We start from the raw sequence: 27435 nt of genomic DNA, 5'->3' as shown, positions 1-27435 counted from the left end.
GGCGGGGACTCTGAGTGAGGAGCAGAAGGAGAGCTGTGAGCTGGAGCTAAATCAGGAGGTGTTTTACTGAAGGTAAAGATCTGTGTAAGACTTTTCCACACTGTTTACACTGGGTTTGAACTCACTCTCACAGAAACGGGGGACACATGTTCTCTCTCTGTAAAGGAAGATGGAGAATGGGGGAAATGTGGGAGCTGCTCCACACTCAGCTCAGGAGGCTAATGCTAGCTCTTAGCTGGGACTGTGGGGTTGTCGGGTGTGGAATAAAATAGTTTGAGCTTGAGAAAATAATGCATACACGATTCTGAAAGCGTAAACGTTAGTATAACGTTATATATTCTCAGAAATCCGAGTTTGTGAATGTGTAATAAAGATTTGCAGATGTAGATATTTTGTGAATATGTAAAAACGTTTTGTGCTAAATGTGCTAACTTGAACAAATTCAGCACTTGATGATGTTTTCATCTACACTTCACTCCTAATCTTAACATAAAACAGACCACCTTCCACCTCAAACTCTTTTTAAAAATAAAGTCTAAGATTATTTCACCCTGGGAGTCTGTCTGAACTCACAGAGGCTTTAATTGGATCTCATCTTTCGCTGGGCATTTGAAGTATTTGGGCGGAGAACATCAGTAATGTAGTTCTCTCTCTGTCCCTTTTGGAGTACTATGTGAATGTGGACAAAGAAGATGTTTTCACTGAGAGTTTATAAAGGTAGTTTATACGTCATAAGCATAAGATAATCACTCTAAGTTTCTGCAAGCTTAGTTTCCTTAGAGACGTCCCGGTTTCATAAACAAGATGAGGAACAGAATGTGTGTTCTGATAAAGCACTGACCTCGAACTGACCTGACATTCACTTAGTTTGTGGGTTCTGTTGACGGTTAGAAATGAATATACAGACAAAACAAGCAGACAGGGTCTTTCATCAGAGACATATAAAAATTACCATTACACTTTTAAAGTTCACACTTTTACTTTTCTGTAGTTCTTGATTCAACAAAGTACGTGACTGTTCTGATCATTTGAAGAAGGGGTCCTCAAACTTTTAATCAAAAGTCCAGCTCACAGTTTTTCAGTCTTTCGAAGGGCCAGACTGGATCCATGGAAGAACACATCTAGAAAAAAACATGTAAAGTCACTGTGGAGTATGGGATGGCAGGTGGTTCAGCTTGAACATCTTCATTGAGTTTTACAGCAACTGAGTGTGAGCACAACGTGAAAATTTCTCACTGAAAAGGACATTCTCACATATCAGGGAGAAATGGCAAAGCCAGTTGTGTTAGTGGTGAGAGTTCGGGAGGCGGCACTCGGAGTAGAAAATGAGATCTTAACTGTTTGTATGAAATACATTGACTAGACACCGACGGAGCATTGTAATGTATGTGAAGCTGCTTTGTGACAACGTCAGTTGTAAAAGGCGCTATATAAATAAATTTGATTAGATTTGATGATGTAGTTGTCACCCAAAATGATTGCGAGGGACAATTCAGAAGTCTCTGGATTCGTTTAGAGACAGCCATTCTGTCACGCCCCAGATCTATGCCCTTGGCCAGACATTCTTTGCTGCTGTAGTTAAAGGAGCCAGTCAAATGAAAGCAGCGGCCTGAATGTGGGCCACAAGCCGTAGTTTGAAGACCTTTGATTTAAAGTGACCACATGTTAGAAAAATTCAAACCTAAACCAGTTCAGCGACCACTTTCTGAATGTAGTCATGGTAAGAATTGTCCTGCAACCCCCAGCAAAGTCTAATACAGTTACCCCTTTACAACTTTAACTGAATTTGATTTTAACTGATTTATTTTTCTTCTAGAACAGAACAAAGTCCCTTTGGTGTCATCCTCTGTCACTAGTGTCCAAGACATCCCAGCCAAACTCCCACAGACAGACCTGAGGTCCTCACAGAGAGGACTATATCACAATGTTGAAATCAGGAGAGATTAAATTAGAGGACACGGTGTGTGAAATCTCCATTTCTCCAGAAATAGCATCAACTCCTGTCCACAATGACACGCCTGTTGGAAAAACTCAGAACACTACAGACAAACGAAAAACCTTCGACTGCCCAGTGTGTGGAAAGAGTTTTAATCAACGGAGTAATTTCCGAAAACACCATCGCATTCACACAGGAGAGAAACCTTACTGCTGCTCAGAGTGTGGAAAACGTTTTAATCAGCAGACTCATCTCCAAAGTCATCTGCGCACTCACACAGGAGAGAAACCATATTCCTGTTCAGAGTGTGGGAAGAGTTTTTCTCAAAACAAACATCTGAAAGATCACATGCGCATTCACACAGGAGAGAGGCCGTTTTCCTGTTCAGAGTGTGGGAAGAGTTTTTCCCAACACAAACATCTGAAAGATCACCAGCGCATTCACACAGGAGAGAGACCGTATCAGTGCTCAGAGTGTGGGAAATGTTTTAATCAGCAGACTCATCTCCAAACTCACCAGCGCACTCACACAGGAGAGAAACCGTACTCCTGCTCAGAGTGTGGAAAAAAGTTTTCCCACAACAAACATTTGAAAGATCACCAGAACATTCACACAGGAGAGAGGCCATATTCCTGTTCGAAGTGTGATATGAATTTTATGAGACTGCTGAATCTCCGAATCCACCAGCGAATTCACACAGGAGAGAAACCGTATCTGTGCTCCAAGTGTGGGAAGAGTTTTCATCGACTTTGTAATCTCCAAAGACACCATCGCACTCACACAGGGGAGAAACCCTATTCCTGTCCAGAGTGTGGGAAGTGTTTTACACAGCGCAGTTCTCTAAAGGAACACCAGAGCATCCACACAGGAGAGAGACCCTATCGGTGCTTAGTGTGTGGGAAGGGTTTTTTTATACCAAGCCGTCTTCAAATACACCAGCACATCCACACAGGAGAGAAACCGTATCAGTGTTCAATGTGTGGGAAGGGTTTTCAAGTACCAAGTCGTCTTCAAATACACCAGGGCGTTCACACAGGAGAGAAACCGTATCAGTGTGCCGAGTGTGAGAAGAGTTTTTCTCAACACAGTTCACTAAAGCAACACCAGGGTGTTCACACAGAAGAGAAACTGTATCAGTGCTCAGAGTGTGGAAAGAGTTTTCATGTACTGAGACTTTTCCAAATCCACCAGCGCATTCACACAGGAGAGAAACCATATCAGTGCTCAGAGTGTGGAATGAGTTTTTATAGTTTTTTTAATCTCCAAAGACACTATCGCACTCACACAGGAGAGAAACCATATAAGTGCTCAGAGTGTGGGAAAAGTTATGCTCAAATGGGTACTTTAAAAAAACACCAGCGCATTCACACAGGAGAAAAACCATATTCCTGTCAGGAGTGTGGGAAGTGTTTTTCACAACGCAGTTCACTAAAGGAACACCAGCGCACTCACACAGGAGAGAAACCGTATCTGTGCTCAGAGTGTGGGAAGGGTTTTCCTAAACCAAGTCTTCTCCAAATACACCAACGCATTCACACAGGAGAGAAACCGTATCAGTGCTCAGAGTGTGGGAAGAGTTTTACTGAAAAGAGACAACTCAAGAATCATCAGCGCCTTCACCCAGAACAGAAGCAGGACACCTGCAGCGAGTGTGGGATTACCTTCAGTCATGTGGAGTCAAAAATGCATAAATGCATTAAGAAAGAGGTGGAGACTTGGTGATAATGATGTGCCTTTGGCTGGGGAACTTTTGAGTTTCAGGTTTGACCATGTGATTTTTGTGATTAAAAAAACATTAATATTGCTCTGTCAAATACGAAGATGTGGTACATCATTCGAATGGTTATTTTTCGTTAAAGATGTGTTGTGTAACATTTGGGCATTTGGAGACAAATGTGGTGAAACAATGTCTTTTTCTTAAACGTGAAAATACTAAGGTTTATTGATTTTTAGACTTTCCCCAAGCAGATGGATCTGATGACTACACGAACCTGATGTTCACCAATGAACCTTAGGACTTTGGAAGAATTGTCACTTGCATCTGTATCTGATGATTGTGGATGAATCTGATGACTGTGAATTTAACAGACAGTTGGGACAAATCTGATGATTGTCGGTGAACTTGATGATAATGGATATATCAAATGATTGTGGAAGAATAGGACAAGTGAGAATATTTTTTATGGAAACAGCTGTGTACTTATACGATAGGCAGCCACTGCTGGCCTACAGAGGGCAATCACGGAATAATTACTTTTTTGAAGTATGATTGTTGCCACTGTAAAATAACATGTAATGTATTAAATACATTTGGGGAAAAAAAGGAGCTTAATTTAAATCTATGTTGCAAAAGGGCAATGTTCCCATTGGCTGCGTTTCTATCACTGGGTGATATGTCCCAGTGACGGCACCAGCTCAGTTAACTGCTAACCACTGCTGAGACATTCTCACACACACACAAATCTAGCCCATTGGCATCCTCATATCTGATGTCTCAGAAGTGCTTCACCCCAGCTGGTGTCAGTGGTGGAGTAAGGACCCTCCTCTGTTTATTAATTATCCTGAATGCGACTACACAAGGCATATGATTACACACACACACTGAGAGGGGGAAAAGTTTTATTTGTAAATAGATACAGCATGATCTAGTAATTATACAGCACTCTGCATATTCCTTTTGTCTTATTAGTGTTTTTTCTAATGTTTCTTGGTGTTTCTGAATCAGTCTGTAATGTAACGACTCATATTGTACCTCCTACATGAGCATATTACTGCTGAAATTTATAATCATCCTGAGAACTGTTAATCTGCTTAATTGTTTTTAATGTCAATAAATGTCATTGATTTTAACAGAGCTTTGGTTCCATGCAGTTTGTGTTAAATTTTATTAGGATAATTACCCTGTGTTTCACCTGTAAAAAAAAGTTTTTCATAAGACGTAGGCCTGTATGTAGTGATATTTTGTAGCAAGCAGTGCTCAGAGTGTGGGAAGTGTTTCACTGAAAAGAGACAACTCAAGGATCATCACTGCTGCTGTTGATTTATCGCCCTCACAAAACCTCTGTCAACAACTTTCTCTGATTTGAGCAAACTACTCCCTAATGATTTATCAATGTCATCTGTAATTATATTGTTGGGTGATTTCAATATTAATGTTGATTCAAACACTGCATTCTCCACTAAACATTGCAATTTTTTCAAAGTTTTTGAATGTTTTGGATTGTTGACTTTTCTACACATGCTCATGGACAATACAGTTGACTTGCTTTGCACTCATGGTCTAAACAATGTCTCAGTCTCTGGTTCTGTTGTCAGTTTTCCCGAACATAAACTCATTGAGTCTGCTCTAGGTTTACCCTCTCCTAAAACCTATGTAAAATCTCTAGTTTCCTTTTGAAGTCTTTCCTCTGTTTCCACCCAAACTTATTCTAATCTTCTTCTTATCCTTCTAATTTGTCCTCTCCTGAAGATTTAGCCATAAACTACATTAGCACTGTTTCTGAAACACAGTTCTGAGTTAACAATTCCATTTGAGGATGCAGTAGATGAAGCATTCGAAAGGAAGAAGCTGAAGTACGCGGACTTGGCGGCTGAGGTGAGGATACGTGGGTGGCAGGCACATGTAAGACTGGTGAAGATAGCCAAGTCTGCCACATCCATGCTTGTGCAGTTCAGCATCAGGGGTTGGGCAGCTGTGAAGGAGTCATCAGAAACAGCTGAAAGGTTTAGTCAGTGGTTATGGATAAGGAGAACACAGACTAGTTGGGGAAATGCAGTGTAGAGATGCTATTGTGATTGTTAGTGAGGTAGCATGTGAGGTTCACAGGGAACTGGAGTGACTGAGCATACATTGCTCATGGGCTGGCTAACCATATGAGTACTACAAGTAACTGTAGATGTTAAGGATAGCTGGTTGCTGATTGGATCATAAACGGCCACAACAACCTTAGTGCTGAAGTGCAGGATTCAACAGGAATTTTGGTGGCTACAGGTAGGAATATTCTTAGTTCTGAAGTGCACAAAGCTCTTATGCAACTAGGTGCAAATAAATCAGCAGGATTTTTCCTTAGATATATTATTGTTCCTGTGTAGAGTCCATGATAATACCAAGATTATGGACCTGATTCACAGAGGATATGATGAAACCCGGGATAGATAAAATAGGTTTGGGAGTGGAAGTGTATGCTATGAGAATGGCTTCAGATGTTTTGCTATTTAGTTGTAGGAAATTCAGAGCTATCCAGCTTTTAATATCAGTCAGGCAGCTGATAAGTGATTCAGGGGGTAGTGTATCAGAGGGTCTTGCGCAGATGTAGATTTGAGCATCCTCTGCATAACAGTGAAACTGAGACCATGCTGTCAGATACTGTCAGTAAGTGGGAACAAGTAGATTATGAATAGAAGGGGACCAAGAACTGAACCCTGGGCTTGGCAGAGGGTCTAAAATACAGCTAGTTGCTTTAGGACCATTCATAAGCTTAGTTACAAAACTGCTATCAACTGGGTGTAAAGTGAATAAGTGATTAAAAAGAAAGCAAGAAAAAAGTGAAAGAGAATTTTAATCAATTTTGCTAAGAAAGCCAAGAAGTCATTACAGAGGGCTGTTGAAGGAGTTAAAGTGAAACTGCAGTCTGTAGCAATGTATTAATTACAGTAAACAGGGCTCTTGGATTACCAGAGCAGTTAGTAATATTAGTGAAGTGAAAATGAGCAAATATTTTTATCTCTGGTATTTGTTTTTACCTTTTAATTTCTTTATGTTGATTCCTATTTCATCGAAGGAGTAGTTATCAAAGAGTTTCACTGGTAGTTATACCATGTATGATTATGTATGTGACAAAATAAACCTTTACTTGTTTTGGTTTGAACATGCCCACACTACAGCGAAATATTTTTTTCTCAATCTGTTCATTTTTCTGCTCTGTTTTTATGTTCTTGAGCAGTAGGCTACAGGATCATCCCCATCAATCTGTAACATCTGACATTATATATGGGCTTCTGCACATTGTAGTTGTAGTTGACTGAGGCTGGTTTTGAACTTTGTCAAACACTTGTCTCAGGTGGGCTTTAGCCTTGAATAATATGTAAATCAGTTTCCAGGTTCTTGTAATCGCCTGCTTGGCCCTTGCCTTATACTAGAACGCCATACATTAAAACCACATCACCGCCATGGCTTTTTAGTAGGTTACTCATTTCCCTGTGGAAAATGTTGGGTGCTGAGGTAAATCAGAAAACCTGGTCCTTTTACCTGGAACCATGTTCTTTTTTTAGGCCCTGCTCGTGCCTGGTACAAAGCGAGTCGACTGAGTACTACTTGATTTTCCACTGCGTGGGATCAGATCAACTCGGCACAGCTTTCTACATGGTCGCTTTTCCACTAGGACATCTCCCCCAGTCAGAATTCTGCAGTTTACACGTCAGATTCAGTACCTACTCGGCTCACATCTTACCAGATGCAAGCAGGCACTAAAGTATCCGGTTCCAGTGACCAGGTACCAGATTTGACTAGTGGGAAAGTAAATGAACTGAGCCTGATCGATTCAAGTAGGTTCCTTGCAGTGGTAAAGCAACATAAATGTGACGTGTAAACATTATAGAGCTCTTATTGGCCAAAGAGCCCTGTCAATCATCATGAAATGCAGACCTCCAGCACAAACTCCTACTTGTAAAATCTCTCAAGTCACAGTAGGTTTCATATTGTTTTTTTCCCAACTCACAACAGCAGTTTGTAACATTACCCCGTGAATAGGTTCAAATGCTCCTTGGGTCGGTGACCAACAAAACACGCCAGTGAAAGCCAGACGTGCAACAAGGAAAATCTGCTGATCAGTGAGAGCTGAGGCAAGGAGACAAGTTCAGTACAAAAAGCCAAAAACAACAACCAAACACACAAGTAAATATCGGCTAATGTTAACCCTGCCATTGTGGATTTTCAGACCCACAGTTCCCATTCGTGGCGGGGTTTTGCAATGTCACCTGCTCCATTTCATGGGGGAGCTGTGCTAGTGGAAAAGTGACCAAGTGCACTGAGCCGTATCAAGTTGTGTCGAGCAACTTACCTCAGTGGCAAGCTTCACCTCAGCATTTCAGCACAATGAATTCCACTCTTCCTGTTTTTATCATGCCGTTAATTATTTTTGCTCTGGGAGAAGGGTGAATTGGACAGGAGTTGTGCTTACGTTGCACCATGGGGTTGCCCTCACAGCTGGGTCATGGTTCGATGCTGCATTAAAATTTTTAGATTAAGGAAACTTCTAGGCAGCATAATGAGGTGTCTATGATATAATGTCCATCATTATATTATCATTATGATATCGAAGTCAGGTTTGATGCTGCCTTAGTTTAAGGTACCTCAGAAGGCAGCAGTGGGTCGACCTTTTCTGAATGCATACTCCACTCTGTTTAGATTAATAAATATTGGCCATATCAGGATAGATTTTAATCATTTATTGTTCCTGGCAAATTTTATCTTCCTTTCAATTAGCACTGCACTTCGACACATCCTTCTAGGTGCAACTGCTTTTTTTATGTTGAATGTATGAATTAAACCTGTTAGGATACTCTCAAACCCAACCTGGTATCTTAGTGAAAATGTATTAATATGCTGTTTCCTGTATTCATTAAAAGAGACATGAATACCTGACAACCCCAAGTGAAAAAGCAGCCTTAACTCTTGGGCTAACACTAACTCTAAACCAATCCCTAACTCAATGGCACTGTAACTGGATCATTTTACTGCCCTTTTCCTAGTACAAAAGGCACTTTAATTTTGACAGAGAATATTGAGTTTGGACACTTTTGAAAAAAATAAGTGAATTAGATTAAATTTATTTCTTATTTAAATTACTTTTAGTTTGACACAGTGAGAGGCTCAGCTGATCCTGTTACTTGATGGAGGGGACTTTTATTTTATACTTTAGTGATACTGAGGCCCAATCAGAGCACTGCTGTGGGGAGATGCACCCAATGACAGCATAGAGGGAGGTGCTGTGGGCAGGGACTGTGTGAGTGAGGAGCAGAAGGAGCGCTGTGAGCTGGAGATAAATCAGGAGGTGTTTTACTGAAGGTAAAGATCTGTGTAAGACTTTTCCACACTGTTTACACTGGGTTTGAACTCACTCTCACAGAAACGGGGGACACATGTTCTCTCTCTGTAAAGGAAGATGGAGAATGAGGGAAATGTGGGAGCTGCTCCACACTCAGCTCAGGAGGCTAATGCTAGCTCTTAGCTGGGACTGTGGGGTGGTAGGCTGTCCTCATACTTTTGACCTCATTCTGTAAATCTCTGTTTCTGAAAATACACTGGGTTTATGAGGTAAAAAGGTGGTCCTCCACCAGCACTGCTCAGACTCATTGTAAAGAACACAGTTCCACTGCTCCACAGCCCAATGCTGAGGGTTTTATTCCTCTCTAGCCCACACTTAGCATTGAGCATGGGGCCCTTATCCTCATGTGTGTCTCCTCCAGAGCGATCCCACTGGAAATGAAATGGGAATGTGAATATTGTAGGATTTCTTCCTGATTGCGATCAGTGCTCTGAGCTTTTGTCTTTAGTACATTCACTGTGGGGCTGGAGCTTCCAGATGTTCTGATAGTACTGCTCCAGCAAGTCCAGGTGCTGCTGTAATTCTCGGGGTCCAGGTCATCTACGTAGAGCAGGAACCTCACCTCCATATCCTGCAGAGCAAGACCAGGGGCTGCAGACTGCTCCAGCTGTGCCACTAACTCGTTAATGTAGATGTTAGGTGGGAATACACCCTGCAGGGGGCGCCAGTCCTTTACAGGGCCACACACACTCACACATTCACACCTACGGACACTTTTGAGTCGCCAATCCACCTACCAACGTGTGTTTTTGGGCCGTGGGAGGAAACCCACGCGGATATGGGGAGAACACAAAACTATTCCATAATTCCCTAAACTAATTTGTTTAATAGAATTTTAAATTTCTCTGAGTTTTGTTAGTATAGTTTAGTTTTCATGTGGACTGATCATTTATATTGTTTTAGGATTTTAAAGTATATTTTTCTTAACTCTGGATTGTTTTGTGTTTGAGGTTTGACAGTTTTCTAACTTTTTTTCAGAGAGATTTTCATTCATTATCCAACCATTTCTCTTTCCCCAAAGTTTTTGGATTTATTTATTTTATTTATTTATTTTTTTGTTGTACTTTGAAGGTCAGCCATGTGTGCTGCTTTCTGGAAGATTTTTGTGACTGCTCAGTTAACACTGATCTTGCTTTTTTTTCAAAGTTGGTGTTAGTGCCTGTGTGATTTATTTTAATTTTTTTAATTCTCCTGGCTGATGGTGTCCATCTGTACGTCCTGTGGAGCGAGTACTGTTTACTGGATTCTCTTGCTGTTGGTTTGTGGTGGTTTGATAGTTTTAGGGGTAAAGTGTATGATGTCATCAAATCGATGTATATCTGAACCCACTGCAACCCCGAACTGTAGAAGGGTTATAGATAATGAATAAATAAATATTTAAACTGGAATCTCACCAGCCCTGAGTTCAATCTAATTTGAAAATAGATGGCTACTATCTATTTGTGTGTCATTAAATCGTACACACAATGATGTCCACTCTCTGTATGTGGATGATTTTCCATGGTGTTTAAAAACATAAAACATCTCACAGTGCACTGTTATTAACTAGTATCACTAACAATTTTAACAGGGGCATAATGTTTTCTGAAAGTTTAACTGGAACATGGTCAGCTCTAACATCTTACGATGTAAATGGAAAGCAGCATTAATAAGAATAAGGTGAATTTCCAGCGCTGGACTGTGTGATTAAAACATAGAGAAATAATGGTTTCTCCTGCATTGAGCACAAATAGTAAGAATTTATCTAACAATTTTTTCCTCCTAAACAACCAATCAGAGACTAGACATTCACATCCCAAGGAACACGTGCACAGAGCTTGTTTTCTGTGAAGATCTGTTCTACTTTGTTTACAGGGAATTGGAGGGAAAGATGCTCTCACTGGGGCCTGAGTTTATTTCCTCATTCTGAAGTGTGTCTTTGGAATAAAAAGCATGTTTGGAACGACACAATTTGGAAACAGAGACACCATTTTATGTGGAAATGAATAAACAAGTAATTATATCAACATTGGAAAATGGATAAACATCATTGTGGAAATTATTTATTGCAATTGTAAATTTAAATATCATAGCATTGTGAAATACACTGGTATTAATTTCATTCTAGTTATAAATATGTAAAAATCCTTTGTACTGCTAACTATCCCTAGCTTAGAGTACTTTTACTTTGTATCTTATTGTTGATTACTCTTATTGATTACACTAAGAACACGACTATTCTGATCAGTTTAATGTGACACATGTTAGAATCATCCCCAACCTGCACCAGTCCAGTGACAGGTCTCTGTATTTTCTGGAATGTAGTCACTGAATAGAACTGTCCATCTGAGGTAGAAGTAGATCATCTCCCCTCAGGTGAAATAATTCAGTCACAGACCAGTGTTTACACTTCCACCCAACCCTACCCCGTCTTCACTGGGCTTTTAAAACACAGTAGTGTCAAAGTCATATTTGCAGCACAGTCTACTACTGTTACCCCTTTATAACTTTTGTTACATTTGACATTGTAAATTTTCCTTTTTCTTTTTCACTTCCAGAAAAAAACATCACTTTTGGTGTGGTCTCCTGCTCCTGGTGTCTAAGAAATTCCCACCTATCTTCCACAAACTCATCCAAAGGATTATAACACAATGTGGAAATCAGAGGAGATTACATCTGAAAATACGGAGTGTGAAAGTGCTATTTCTCCAGAAACCACGTCAAGTACTCTCCACAGGGACACATCTGCTGGAACAACAAAGAAAGCTACAAACAAACGTAAAACATACAAATGCTCATTGTGTGGAAAGGGGTTTCATTTGCCGAGTCATCTCCAAATGCACCAGCGCATTCACACAGGAGAGAAACCATATCAGTGCTCACTGTGTGGAAAGAGTTTTAATCAACAGATTCACTTTCAAATACACCAGCGCATTCACACAGGAGTGAAACCATATCAGTGCTCAGAGTGTGAAAAGAGTTTTATTCAACAGAGTCACCTCCAATCACACTATCGCACTCACACAGGCGAGAAACCATATCAATGCTCAGAGTGTGGAAAGAGTTTTTCTCAAAGTGGGTCTCTGAAAGAACACCGGAGAATTCACACAGGAGAGAAACCGTATCAGTGCTCAGAGTGTGGGAAGGGTTTTAATCAACAGAGTCACCTTCGAATACACCAGCGCACTCACACAGGAGAGAAACCGTATTACTGTTCAGAGTGTGGGAAAAGTTTCACTCACCTGAGTAGTCTAAAATGTCACCAGCGCACTCACACAGGAGAGAAACCATATCAGTGCTCAGAGTGTGGGAAGAGTTTTACTGAACAGAATTCTCTAAAATGTCACAAACGCATCCACACAGGAGAAAAACCATTTCAGTGCCCAGAGTGTGGGAAGAGTTTTACTGAACAGAGTTCTCTAAAATACCACAAGCGCACTCACACAGGAGAGAAACCTTATCAGTGCTCAGAGTGTGGCAAGAGTTATACTCACTTGAGTACTCTAAAAAGCCACCAGCGCATTCACACAGGACAGAAACCTTTTTCCTGTTCAGAGTGTGGGAAGAAGTGTGGGAGTACCTTGAGCCATCAAGATTATAAAATTCATGAATGCGTTAAGAAGGAGGTGGAGACATGCTGATATTGTCATACTGCTGGTTGGGGAACTTTGAGTTTCAGAACTAATTAATTGTTTTACTGGTTTATAAACATTGATATTCATTTATTCATTGTCTGTAAGCGTTTATCCATTTCAGGGTCATGGTGAGTTTGGATTCTACTTGGAAGTAGAATTAGTCAATCTCAATGTGACACACACATTCACCCACGGACACTTGAGTATCCAATCCACGGTTTTTGGACATGTGAGGAATCCTGCGCCCCCAAAGGAAACCCACACAGACACGGAACATTAATTTTGCTCTGTTAGTTACTACATTCACTGTTTAATTATTTCTTCAATGTGTGAAGAAAATAAAGTGTTATGGAAGAATTGTTGCATCTGATGCAGATGAACCTGATGTTTGTGGATAAATTAGACGGTTGAGGTTAATTCTTAGGAAAATAGCTGTGTACATAGGCACTAGGCCACTGCTGGCCTATAGAGGGCAATAAGGCACTGTCCTCTCTGAATAACTACCTACTTGAAGTATGATTATGTAATGTCTTTAATGTAATGATTCATCCTGTACCTTCAATCTGAGAACATTAAAGCTGCACTTTATGATCATTTTGATAAATGTTTATCTGCTGAATTGTTTTTAATATCAATTAAAAATTTACTGATTTTCACAGATATTTGGTGTGCTGCAGTTTGTATTCAATTATTTGGATGATTCTTTTCCACTTTCAGCTCCTGTTTCTCACAATCTCTGAAATCCACCATCAGGAATTCTGAATATTTGTTCCCCCCTTCAAGAAGAACATTGGAGGGAGCTCTTATGTGAAACACACTTTATAAAATAGAGGAACTTTATATTAATTTTAAATATTTTAAATTAAAATTCTGCTCTAAATCAGAATGATGTAATGAAACAAAGCAAAGTATTCTCTTGTAAAATAACATTTAAATGTACAGTTCCATGAATCAATTCTCAGAGAATTTACAGAGGCCTATCAAGCCTTTATTGTCATCAAAATGTAGCTGTTTCTTGCATCTTCAGTAAGGCCAGTTCATGGTTAATGAGAGTATGCTGCAGCCTAATAAAGTGCCCTAAGCTGTTGTGAGCATTTATGCATGGATGTGTGTTGTTCTGCAATTACACTGTGGAAACACAAGGGCTGAATTATAAATATCTTCATCCACCATGTGTTGTGCGTAATATAATGGAATAGTAGTAATACTTTTATAATGTGTGAGGGGAACTATGTAGGGAGTATGGCACTACTTGAAGTATATATTGGAATAATACACAGGTGCTGGTCATAAAAAACATGAAAAAGTTGATTTATTTAATTAATTCCATTCAAAAAGTGACACTTATATAATATACTCTTTCATTACACACAAACTGATATATTTCAAGTGTTTATTTCTTTTAATTTGATGATTATAACTGACAACTAATGAAAACCCCAAATTCAGTATCTCAGAAAATTAGAATATTGTAAAAAGGTTCAATATTGAAGACACCTGGTGCCACACTCTTATCAGCTAATTAACTCAAAAAACCTGCAAATGCCTTTAAATGGTCTCGCAGTCTAGTTCTGTAGGCTTCACAATCATGGAGGAGTCCCCTGTCTTGACAGTTGTCCGACCATTATCACCTTACACAAGCAGGGCAAGACACAAAAGGTAATTGCTAAACAGGCTGGCTGTTAAGAAAGCTCTGTGTCCAAGCTCATTAATAGAGAGGCAAAGGAAATAAAAAGATGTGGTAGAAAAAGTGTACAAGCAATAGGGATAACCACACTCTGGAGAGGATTGTGAAACAAAACCCATTCAAAAATGTGGGGGGGATTCATAAAGACTGCAGCTGGAGTCAGTGCTTCAAGAACCACCACACACAGACGTATACAAGACATGGGTTTCAGCGTCGCATTCCTTGTGTCAAGCCACTCTTGAACAAGAGACAGCGTCAGAAGCGTCTCGCCTGGGCTAAAGACAAAAAGGACTGCACTGCTGCTGCGTGGTCCACGGTTATGTCTCTGATGAAAGTATATTTTGCATTTCCTTTGAAAATCAAGGTCCCAGAGTCTGGAGGAAGAGAGCAGAGGCACAGAATCCACATTGCTTGAGGTCCAGTGTAAAGCTTCCACAGTCAGTGATGGTTTGGGGTGCCATGTCATCTGCTGGTGTTGGTCCGCTTTGTTTTCTGAGGTCCAAGGTAAACTATGCCGTCTACCAGGAAGTTTTAGAGCACTTCATGCTTCCTGCTCCTGACCAACTTTATGGAGATGGAGATTTCATTTTCCAACAGGTCTTGGCACCTGCACACAGTGCCAAAGCTACCAGTACCTGGTTTAAGGACCATGGTCTCCCTGTTCTTAATTTGCCAGCAGACTCGCCTGACCTTAACCCCATAGAAAATCTATGGGTTGTTGTGAAGAGAAAGATGCAATACGCCAGACCCAACAGTGCAGAAGAGCTGAAGGCCACTAACAAAGCATTCTGGGCTCTCATAACACCTGAGCAGTGCCACAGACTGATCGACTCCATGTCACACTGCATTGCTGCAGTAATTCAGGCAAAAGGAACCCCAACTAAGTATTGAGTGCTGTACATGCTCATACTTTTCATGTTCATACTTTTCAGTTGGTCAGCATTTCTAAAAATCCTTATTTTGTATTGGTAATTAAGTAATATTCCAATTTTCTCAGATACTGAAATTGGGGTTTTCATTAATTGTCAGTTATAACAAACAAATAAATAAATAAATAAAAACTTGAAATATATCAGGCTATGCACTCAGGGAGTCAGAGGTAAATGCAGGGAGGATACTTTATTATAACTAAGGAAACCAACAACTAGAAAACAAGGAATTAACAAACAAAAACTTAAAGACCAAACACTAAACCTGAACAGAACTACCCAGAAAACTAAAGAGTAAGCTAAGGCTAAACCAAATCAAGGAGCTAATGCTAAACACAGAACTAACGCTGAACCTAAATACTGAGCTACAAAGAAACAGAGGGACCTGGAGTGACAGATATCAAGACACAAAGGGATACGTCGAATGCAATGGTCGACATAAACTGAGAGTTAAGACAGGGCTTATAAACTAGAGGACAACATAAAACACCTGGGAACAACAATCACAAGAGGAGACACTGATGTGAAGGTGGAGCTACAAACCAAAGAGGGGCTAAGGAGGAGACAAGGGAGACAGGAACAAAACAAAACAAAGAGCCATGTGCTAAGTAAGCACATGATGGGAACAACAGGCCAGGCCAGGATGTGACAGTAATGAATGAGTATAATATCCCTCCTGTTGTGTTTAACCTCCCGCCCCTTACTTTAGTGTTCCCGGTCAAAATTGACCGGTCTGTTTTAGCACAAAAATTTTTATTCAGCTTTCTTTTTAGCTGTGATGTGAACAATGTCTCAAAGTAGTGTTTAACATGAATTTATAGAATTAGACATAAAATAACTGCAGTGAAATTACAAATAGGCAGTGAAAATGTACTATAAAATGAACATGTAATGTGGGCGGCATGGTGGAGCAGCATGTAGTGTCTCTGTCACAGCTCCAGGGTCCTGGAGGTTGTGGGTTTGAGTCCCGCTCCGGGTGACTGCCTGTCAGGAGTTTGGTGTGTTCTCCCTGTGTCTGTGTGGGTTTCCTCGGGGTGCTCCTGTTTCCTCCCATGTTCCAAACTCACATTGGTAGGTGGATTGGCGACTCTAAAGTGTCCATAGGTGTGAGTGTTTGAGTGAATGTGTGTGTGTTACCCTGTGAAGTACTGGCGCCCCCTCCAGGGTGTGTTCCTGCCTTGCCCCCAATGACTCCGGGTGGACTCCGGACCCATCGCAACCCTGAACTGGATGAGGATTACAGTCTACATATGTGTTGTCTCTAGGGACACAGAGCTCACAGCGCTTCCTTTTCTGCCTATGTCCTTTTTGGGGGAGAGCAGCCAGGGCAGCGGCTGGGGCTTTGGCTTGCACACTCCTAACCAGACTGGCAGAGGCTGGTGTGTGGGGAATTTGCTGGTGCTGTTGAATAAGAGGAGTCACCAAAGCTTTTCCCAGCTCTGCTATGAACCTCTTGGAACTCTTCCCGGTCAATGTCTGTCCACACCACATATGGGTTGAAAGCATCAAGGATATTGTGGAACAGTGCCACAGGCCAGGTCTTCCACTTCCGAGACATCCTCCTCTATCTTAGCGCCCTCTTCATCATGTCTAAAAACCTGGGCCAGAACCTCTTCGATAGATAACCGCTTGGTCAGTCATCTACTCATTGTTCTCAGAGTAAAAGGAGTGCAAGGCAAACATCAAGCTATATATATGAGGTCTGTGTGAAGATGATACACTGATTAATTTGGAAGTTGTGGAAGGGGGCACAAAAGCATGGGAAACATCTGTACCCGCAGCAAAAGACATTGTTCAGTCTGATATGTGTGTGTGTGTGAGTGAGTGAGTGAGTGTGTGAGTGAGTGAGAGAGAGAGTGATTTGGAGTGGTGTGTATGGGATGTTTTCTATCTGATGGATGAATATAGTCTGGATACCCATTCATTTCCTATGGCAGTTAGTTTTGACCAGGAACACCACGGGTGTTACAACGTTGATTAAAACACTCAAAATTCAATGAAAGAGGTGATCATCACTTTTATATGTTCAATTGCATAGTGTGGAGGATCTCATAAGGCCTTGAGGCAATCAGATGTAAAACACAATATTTATGAGTGTTTTAAGTTGTAAATCGGTCAGATTTGACCTGAACATGACAGGGGGGATATACAAGTTTCATGTTTTGAATGGAATTACTGAAATAAATAAACGTTTTCATTGATATTTTCCATATTGCTGTCTCCAATTTTATTAATCTTTCTCTTATTCTGGCCATGTTCTTAGTACTGTGAAAATGGCTTCACACCTGTTCTTAAAAAAAAGGCCTTGATTGTACAGTAATGGGAAATTTTTAGACCAATTTCTATGCCGTTCATGCCATTCATTTATAAAGTTCTACAAAAGGTTGTTCACAATTTCAAAATGATCTGGGTACCAATAACCTTTGGAAGTGTTGCAGTCTTTCTGCCATCATTGCAGAGAGAAAGTGCTTGTTCGTGTCTTTAATGATTTACTTCTGTCCTCAGACTCTGTGCTGTGCTTCTCTTTTCCTTCTACTAGATCTAACTGCTGCGTTTGATACAGTCAGTCATAATGTGCCCATTTCTTGTCCCTCCTCTTTTGGTATTTCTGGTGTTGTGCTATATTGTTTCACATCCTACTTGACAGAGAGATCACAGTTTGTGTCTATTCAAGTACTGTTCCAGTCACTTAGGGAGTTCCCCAGGGCTCTGTCCTTGGTCCCTTGCTATTTAACATTTACATATTGCCTATTGGTAAATTTTGTGGCATGGTGTCATAGAAACAACTGAAGATAAACACTTCCAAGACAAATGAGATGGTGGTGGACATTCTCAGGGTTGCTCCAACCCCACAGCCAGTCTCTATTGAGGGTGTTGTACTGGAGGTTGTTAGGTCTTACAAGTATCCCAGGCTGCAGACAAACTGGACTGATCTGAGAACACAGACATCCTTTACAGGAAGGGGCAGAGCTGGCTGTATTTTGTAAGAAGGCTGGGGTTCTTCAACATCTGTAGGAAGCTACTACAGATATTCTATAAGTCTGTGGTTGCCAGCTGTCCTTTTTATGCTGTTGGGTGCTGTGGAGGCAGTATAAACAAAAAAGACAAGAGGCATATGGACAAGCTGGTCAGGCAAGTGGGATCAGTGGTCAGATTGGAGCTGGACCCTGTGGTAACGGTGGCTGAGAGAAGGACATTACACAAAGTGCTCTTCATCATGGGTGTTGATGGTCTTCCACTACACACCTTCATCACAGGGAAGAGGAGCAAGTTCTACTCTACGGACAAGACTCCAGTGCTCAACTCATATTACCACATTAAATTCTTCCAAAAACTTATTAACTCTATAAAAATGTATACCCCATCAGTATATCACAGTAATGAATCTTTAGCATCATAATGAATAGGCAAAATTTAGTGCACAAGCTACAAATATTGGTAGATCTGGTGTAGCACAAGGTTGGACATTGCTGGTGGATGTAGGAAAAAAGCTGCAGGTCCCAGAGTGCATTGTGGTAACTACACTGAGGCCAGATACAGTGCTGTACTCTGAAAGTAAACGGATAGTTTATTTCATAGAGTTAAAAGTTCCATTTGAGGATGTAGTAGATGAAGGATTTATAGCCAAATGAGCCACATCCCTGCTTGTGCAGTTCAGTATCAGGGGCCAGAAACTAAGGGCAGCTGTGAAGAAGTTATCAGAAACAGCTAAAAAGTCTAGTCAGTGGTTGTGGATAAGGAGAGCACAGACAACTTGGGGAAATGCACTGTAGAGGTGCTGTTTTGGTGGTTGGTGATGGAACTGATGGCACTGAGCATCCATTAACGGTGCCAGTGGGCCTAGGTACAGTTTTAATCACCAGGGAGGCCAGTATAATAATTACATTTAATACATCTTCTAATCTATTATAATAATATTGTTATTATGTATATTCATTAAGGTCAAATGCCTGTAATTATCAATATTAAATTTATCAACTTTTTTCTGCAAAAGTGTGAGTACTCATTCATAGAAGAAATCATGCAAACATCATTTTTGAAGTCCTTCATTATATACCTGTGTTAATATTGGAGAAATTTCTTTAATAAATAAGTTAAATAAGATTCTGTCAGCAGACCGACAGAATCTAAAATGTCTCAAAAATTTCACCTTCCAAACAATTGAAGGTTACAATATTTGGGGTTTGCACACTTTTATTATCAACTCATCAATGATTCATTCTTTATCTGTTTCTTCACATAAAGTTCTAATTGTTTTTTTATTTATGTCATTAGGATTTTTTATAATTTCTTTCCTAATTTGATAGACTCTATTTGTGACATTTGTTTTCTCTTTGAAAACAGTCATCATAGGGTTCAACATAGGGTTGATGAAGATATTTGTAATTCAGCCCTTGTGTTTCCACAGTGTAATTGCAGAACAACACAGACACCCATGCATAAATACTCACAACAGCATAGGGCACTTTAGTAGTGTGATGAGGTCAGTGAATTGGACCCATCACCAAGTCTGGAATATACATTAAGGAATGTATATTGGTATTATTGCTTACCTTGTTTCAGTTCCTGTCCTAGGGGAATGGCAGCGAATTTCCTGTCTCTCATTGTGCTAGCCGAAGGGCCCACAGTGAGGTATAGAGAGGGGGAGGGAAGAGCTGGATTGTGAAAGGGAAAAAGCAAATGAGTAAAACTATTAAACTATGTACATTGATAAATACTCACCAGTGAAGCTGGAATGAGATGTGCGGGGGATGTCTGTTAATGGTCATATTGAAGGGAATAAATATCTTCCTGGGAGCAACTTTCTTACCCCTTTGCTAGAGTTGGGTTAGTCCAATTAAGAGAGGGGTGGGGCTAAGTTCCTAAAAGGAGGGGGATTTGGCTGCAGTAGGAGGTAAAGGTAGAGGGAACTGCAGTATGGACAAACTTTGTCTGTTTAGTTCCAACGTGCTCTTTTTATTTTCTTTTCATTTCTTTTCTTTTCTTTTCATTTCTCTTCGGGTACCTCTCTTCTTGTGACGTCATCACGTGTGCTTCGTTTGAATAAATTCTCACGGAAAGAGTTATTTTGAGTCCTGCCTACTCCTTGCTGAGTGAACCCACATTTCTTCATCCGTACCCTCCACACTACAATTTTAACATCCATCCCACAAGTAGGCTAACAGCATACACTCATAACCATAAACTGGCCTTACTGCATATGCAAGAATCAGCTAAATATCTGAGTCAATGAGACTATACATACCTCTGTAAATTCTCTGAAAATTGATTCATGAAACTGTACATTTAAGAATTGTTTTACAAGAGAATACTTTGTTTTTTTGTCCATTACATCATTCTGATTTAGAGCAGAATTTTAAAATTTAAATTAAAAATATTTTAAATGAATATACAATTTCCATATTTAATGTGGGGTTCCCATATGAGCTTCCTCAAGTGTTCCTCCTGAAGGTGGGAACAAATAATTAGAATTCCTCACGGTTGATTACATAGATTTAGCAACTGGATCTAAAAGTGGAAAAGTATGTACGTTATAGTCTACACTTATTTGTAACTTTTTTTAGTCTAAACACCCTCCCCTTCACATTCTTAATGTGTAGGGTGACCAGACGTCCTCTTTTTTAGATGTAAAAAAATGCCCGTGCGGAATTTCACAAACGTCCGGGATTTTGTTTTTCTAGAGCTTACATAGAATTTCGAGAAGCGTTTCGTTCACAAACTAGTCCCGCCCTCCCCTACTCCGTTTGGTTCGCTTGAGTGAGAAGGGGGAGTGGTGAAGTAGCCTAAAATCTTCGGATTGGACGGTCTGACTGTAGAGCTACCGTACCCCCCCCAAACAAATATTGTTGTATGTGGAACAATATTTGAACATATATATAGTCCCAAGTTTTCAGTGCTTACTTGTCTGGTGTTGTGAGTACAGGTTTACTTACAGGTTTTGTTTTCTGTCTCTCCTGCTCGTGTTTATTTTCAGATTGTACTTTATTATGAATGATAAAACCAATGTAAATTTTAAACAGTAGAGGGCCAAGAAATGATCCTTGTGGAACACCTCATGTCAATGATGTTTAGTTTTGATTTGACATGATTGACTTTCTATCCTCCAGATATGATCTTAACAGGCTGAGGACTGTTCCTGAAAGCCCCGCATTGTTCTGTAGTCTGTTTAAAAGGATGCTGTGATTGACAGTATCAAATGCAGCACTAAGATCAAGACCATTGACAAGCTGGAGTGGTCTTGTTACGTTCCTCAGGGTGAAATAGCTAGGGATAATGAGGAGGCAACACCTATAAATTAACCTGTGTATGGCGAGCATGAGGGAAAAAAACACCACAGCAGTAAATGAATATAAAGAAACCACTAGTTCACTTAATTACAGGAAGTCACCAAATGCTGCATGCTTGCATTGAAATATATTTTTAAACAGGGCGGCTATTCCAACACCTTTTCGTTTTTCTCTACATACACTACAAAAACTGTAGCCTGGGGGAGCGGATTCTAAAAAGACAGCAGCATTGGTGTTGTTTTCTAGACAGGTTTCTATTAAAAGTAAAATCGTCTAAATTGTGTGTGATAAGTTCACTGTCTAAAATAATTTATTTTAAATTACCTGATATTATAGGCCAGCAGTGGCTGCCTAATGCCTATGTACACAGCTGTTTTCCTAAGAGTAATCCTCAACTGTCAAACCGTGAATGTCAACAATCATCAGATACATCCGCAAACATTAGGTTCATCCCAGATGCAACCAACACTTCTTCCATAAATTCACCCGTAACCATCAGATACATCTGTTTGGGAAAAATATAAAGAACAATTCATGTAACTGTAACATGGGAACTATATTTGAAATATTTATAATTAATTATGATTATTTATTATTAACCCTCTAGTGGCTGGGATTTTCAGATCTTTTATGAGTAAATTTAAAAACTCAACACATTGAAATCATAAAGGATTATTTATTTGGATAAACAATGGTCACTCATCACCATAGTACAATTATTAAAGCGTCATAGGCAGGTTAACACATGTGAAACCCCTCTTATGAGTCTTAATAATAATAATATTAACGTGATATACAGGGGGTCTTCGACTTCGTCGCGTCGTAAACCAATTTTTGGTGTAAGTCGGAACATACGTACATACTGTATGTAAATAAAATACTGTAAGCACTGATCCTATCCTAACACCTATCCTCCTCGGTCCCGAGCCGCGTAGTGTATTCTTCCACCGTGCACACCAAACACGAAGTTCACGTTACACCGTTTACGACGCAAAACCACTTAAGTCGAAACAAGGCTTTATACAGTAAATGGGAGATGTGTTTTAACCACAAAACATCGTAACTAGGGACTGACGTAACCTGAGGACCTCCTGTATGGTTTATTTGACAAAATGTAATCTTACTCCAAGGCAGGTTAACCTATAACTAAAGTTTAAATTATATCAAAGGGACTATTAGGCATCAAAGTCCGTTGTCCCATCCAACTGAAGGACACCACTTGTCTGCATTGGTTGAAAAAGTGGGTCCAGGCTGGGCCTTGCCACTCTGCACTGGCAGTTGCATCCATTGGGTTGTTCAGGTGTTCTCCAAGCAGGAGTGAAAGGGTCAGGGTTTCCACACCCAGATGAGCAAACAATGTGGCAGTTCTGGCTTTGAGGATAGACCGAAGCCAGCAAATGGCTGATAATGGCCTCTTTGACTAATTTCAGAATTGATACCAAATGTCCGTTTATTCCTCTCTAATCTGTTGACTAGTCTCAGACCTGACTTGACTTATTCGAGCCAAAAATAAGTTTCATATGCTTTAAACAGCAAATGATTCACTGGGAAATTAAGAACAAATAAACAAAACTTGCAACTAACTTTAACGACTTAACTTTCTGTAGAAGGCTTTAGCTTAACCCTCTGAGGTCGGCTATGCCGCCGGCGGGTTTTTGAAATTTTATTTCAATAAAATTGAAATTCCACATAAACACGTATATAACTCTGCGAGATTTTATCCTAAAAAAAAAATACAACATACCTCGGAAACCTTGAAGGGTCTACTTTCCAACTATATATAGGATGAAACGATATATATATTTATATTCTTGTGAGAGAAGCGTAAACAACAACCGGCACATTTTTGAGGCACAAGCTTTTTTGTTCCGCCCATAGACGCGTTCTGCCATTCATATGTTAACACTATGGTAATTCGGCAGCTACTAGTGGAGGATCATTGGCTGATAATTTGCATGAAAACGCCCAAACACAGAGCCACATGTCGCGGAATTGTTTACGTGGAGCTTCGTCATGTCGCACTCACGGGAGCTGGAGCCACTGCGGAGGAGAGCTTTGTTCTGGAAAATGAAGAGGATTTCAGCTCATCTGACGAAAGCGGGGAGGACAGTGACGAAGAAAGATTTATTTTGAGATGCGGATTGATCCGAAGGAGGATTTTTGTGAAGGGTAAGTGAAATATTTCCTTTCAAATGAAACAAACCCACGCTTCGCGCTCACTGTGTACACTCCGCGAATTCCGGATAAATTAAAATAAAGAATAAATTAAATAAGTATTCCTTTGTATATGAAAGCATAAATTAATGTAAAAAAAACCTGCTGTTGTGTAAACGGGACATTCAAGTGTAGCCTGTTGCTAATCTGAGTGCATGCTGAGAGTGCTAACATTAGCATGCGAGGCTCCAGTACCATAAGTGTGGCTTATGGCTGTATATGTTTAGCCTAGTGTGGTAATGTCATGTGTAAATGGCCTGTGTGAATGTAATAGTGTCATCCTATGTAGCTTGTTATGCTATGTACTGCTATACATAGGTCATATACAAGTACTGTATTTGAAATACAAGAAATTATTAGTTGTAGTGACTGTTGGCATGAATAGCTAATCTTTGTAACTGCTCAGAAGCTCACATTTCTTATTATTTTTCTTTCAGAAATGTGGAAAATACTCCACCTCCAAGCAAAGACGACGGCGTCAACCAAGTCTGCAACCACCAACGTGTAAACACATGGTCCTTCCACATCTGCTCTGTAAGTTTAGCATTTTGCAGTACACAACTCAGCACAAAACTTTGAAGTGGTACAGAAAACTGTTTCTTCACTTCTTGGACATTGCTGCTACCAATGCCTACATTCTCCACAACAACTTATGCAACAGGACAGCCTGACCCACAAGGCATTCATGGAAGAGCTTGTTGAACAGCTGTGTGGTATGCAAAAACCCCATGGAAATGTGAACAGGGTGATGTCTACCTTTGCATGCAGCCAGACAGAAACTGTTTTAGAGACTGGCATCTTTTGTTGAACTGACTCAAATATATATACACACACAAGGATATACAGTATGACTATCTTTAGTATATTATCACTATGTTTACATGTGAACACATTTTCCATTTATTTTAATTCATGCCAGTTATTTATTTTTTTGTTTTTATTGCTTGTTTAGTTCTCTTTTTTTGAAATAAACTGTGATAAACTCTGCCTCTGGTCTCTTCTCTTTTGACAGCTGTGGCAGTGACAGCTAATGGGCCATTCATTAGGCAGTGGGGTGGGGACCTCGCACCTCGGTTTTCGCACCTATCTTCATACATATGCAATGTAGGAGCCAGTGACTGAGAAAAACAGAGTGTCACCTCACATTTGTTATGTCCTAAGTATAAAATTACATACAATTTATGAAAAGTAGAATCAGCAGTGTGTTGCCAAGACCCGTGTTCACAAAGTTTTGACCTCAAAGGTCCCGGTGAGAAATGTTTAGAAGGTGTTTTTTCACAGTATATCAGCACTTCTGAAAACAGGTTTTTGGAAAGTCTAAGTTTAGAGTAAATTTAATCAAAATGTAGATGTATGACACTCTTACTGATTCAACATTGTTGTTGCAGAGATAGTTCTGAAAAATGCATGTGTAACACTTTGAGAAAAAATAATTTCAGATGCGTACAATTTGTAAAACAATCAAGGCATGTCAGACTACACCAGAGTGTCTGAAAACCCCTCAGACTCCAGACTATACATAGAGCTCAGTATTGCTAAATTGTTGCTATTCAGCTTTGAGTCTCTGGGTTGCACAGTTTATCAACACTCTGTGTGCTGTTTCCACAACATAGTTTTCTCCTTTTCTTTGAAAACTTGCTCTTTTTTTCCTATTTCTTCTATCCCTTTTGGAACTCCTGCACTGGCATCTTATGGGCAGTTCTTTCTCCACCTCTATGAGAAGGATTTGATGTTCTGGTTGTACCTTGGGCTTGGAAGGAACATTACATCCCTCGTCATTGGCCAAAGGCATTGTTAGAGCAGGATTCTCAACACAAAGAAATTACTAATTTGACATGTGACTATCCTGTGATTAGGGTCCTGACCTCAACGTGAATTTCTTAATTTACGTAATTTAACTTGGGATGATAATTGTGACAAAACGAATTTCTTTTTCTTTTCCTAGATGACTCACTGCAGTGTGTTAGTGTACGTATACTGATGACATCCAAGATTAGTATAAATGAAATATATGAGGGTTAAACAAGATCATACATATTTAAATTGAGGAATGAATCCCTTCCTGGTTACAAGCACACACTCATGCATATATATCTTATATGAGAGTATATAAACAAAATAAAAACAATAAAAATTGTGGTAGTGTGGTGTCATCCTTCTGCGTGTCTACTTGAGAGCGCTGATGGTGTGTGCTCGTTCCTTCAATTCTCAGTTTTAAACCATTGACTTCATTAAGCTAAGGATCCTTACCCACAAGTATGATATGAGTCTGTTGTTACACACAGTTCTGTTGTTTGGTGGATGTGTTTGTTTAATGCTATCAGTAGGAAGCAAGAATTTTAATATAGAAATCTTCTAAAAGCCTCTCTTTAGACTTTGGGGTGAGAAAGAGGTCAGCCCGTATGGAGAGAGATTAATCTCAAAATACTTTACAAATGTGTAAATGTTAATCCACAAATTAAACAAAAGTCACAAATATGTTTCACTGTTCGCAAATGAACACATCCCAATCTTTGTCTCACTAATTTGTACAAATACAGTCACATTCATAAATGTTTTTGGTTTTCATAGATATATCTATTTTATGCGAAAATAAATACATTTGTTTAAATTTACATTACAAATTGTTGTAAAGTCAAAGTTCCAAATTTAAATGTATTTCTAAATCACTCAATCTGCGTTTGTGGGTCAAGTCACTCGCCTGTTTTCCGTGACGTGCATTTGTTCATTTCCTCTCACGGGTTTTTGGATTTTGAGACTTTCCTTTCACATTTCACGGGATGATTTTAACGTATTTTATTTGACAACCCTAGTTTGTAGAGAAATTAGGTAAGTTCCTCTGGACTTTAACATCGTTAACTTTAGGGCACCTTCAAAAGTATTCCACAGTGATCACCTGCTCCTAACTGTTTTTGATATGAAGCTGAATTCAGCAGCGTTTTGTTTGAACTTCCACATTAAATGTTGAGCAAATGCGTCTCCATTTAAAGTTGGCCCCACACGTCCTAACACAAATGTGACCCCTAGCGGTGGCTTGTTCGCCTGCTGGCCACATTTGTGGATCAGGCTGCATTTGTTTTTGGATCGGGTGAAATGCGAAAGGAAGGTCTCAAAATCCAAAAACCCGTGAGAGGAAATGAACAAATGCACGTCACGGAAAACACGTGAGTGACTTGATCCACAAACGCAGATTCAACAATTTACAAATACATTTTAAATATGAGACTTAGATTTTACAAATATATACAATGTACATTTAAACAAATGTATTTATCTTTGCATAAAATTATGATATAGATGTGAAACCCAAACAAATGTATTTATGAATGTAACTGTATTTGTACAAATCGTAGTCTGTGAGACACAGATTGGGATGTATTCATTTGTGAACAGTGAAACATATTTGTGATTGTGTTTGATTTGTGGATTAACATTTACGCATTTGTCAAGTATTTTGAGACTAATCTCTTTCCATAAGCCTGGACCTAGCTTGGCAGCTAGGAATGAGCCATCTGCTGATTCCCAAAGACTAGGCCTGACCTTTAGGATGATGGACAGCTCCTGTTAAATACGTTATGGGATTATAAGAGCCATTGTTTTTAAGAATCTGGGGTGATTGCCCACAGAGTAGATGGGGGTATTTATCTGTAGTCATATTCCAT

The 27435-nt window shown here is 39.8% G+C and overlaps 1 protein-coding gene across 3 annotated transcripts; it reads left to right on the top strand.

Annotated features, from left to right (window-relative positions):
- On the top strand, positions 1-13267 carry LOC136701641 (zinc finger protein 850-like). 3 transcript variants are annotated; one of them, XM_066676281.1, is made up of 3 exons: positions 1-72; positions 1817-3612; positions 11849-13267. In XM_066676281.1, the coding sequence occupies exons 2-3, from the start codon at positions 1925-1927 to the stop codon at positions 12660-12662; spliced, it is 2502 nt and encodes an 833-aa protein (XP_066532378.1). In that variant the 5' UTR covers positions 1-72; positions 1817-1924; the 3' UTR covers positions 12663-13267. The 3 variants fall into 3 exon arrangements, with proteins under 3 accessions (XP_066532378.1, XP_066532377.1, XP_066532376.1); XM_066676280.1 differs by lacking the exon at positions 1817-3612 and having other exon boundaries at positions 4-72; positions 11580-13267; XM_066676279.1 differs by lacking the exons at positions 1-72; positions 1817-3612 and adding an exon at positions 8929-9002 and having other exon boundaries at positions 11580-13267.
- The last annotated feature ends 14168 nt before the right edge of the window (positions 13268-27435 follow it).

The sequence above is a fragment of the Hoplias malabaricus genome, chromosome 7 (genome assembly GCF_029633855.1).
Source record: "Hoplias malabaricus isolate fHopMal1 chromosome 7, fHopMal1.hap1, whole genome shotgun sequence".
NCBI classification, from domain to species: Eukaryota; Metazoa; Chordata; class Actinopteri; order Characiformes; family Erythrinidae; genus Hoplias; species Hoplias malabaricus.
The sequence above is the reverse complement of the archived record's forward strand: the minus strand, read 5'-3'. Positions and strand labels throughout refer to the sequence as shown.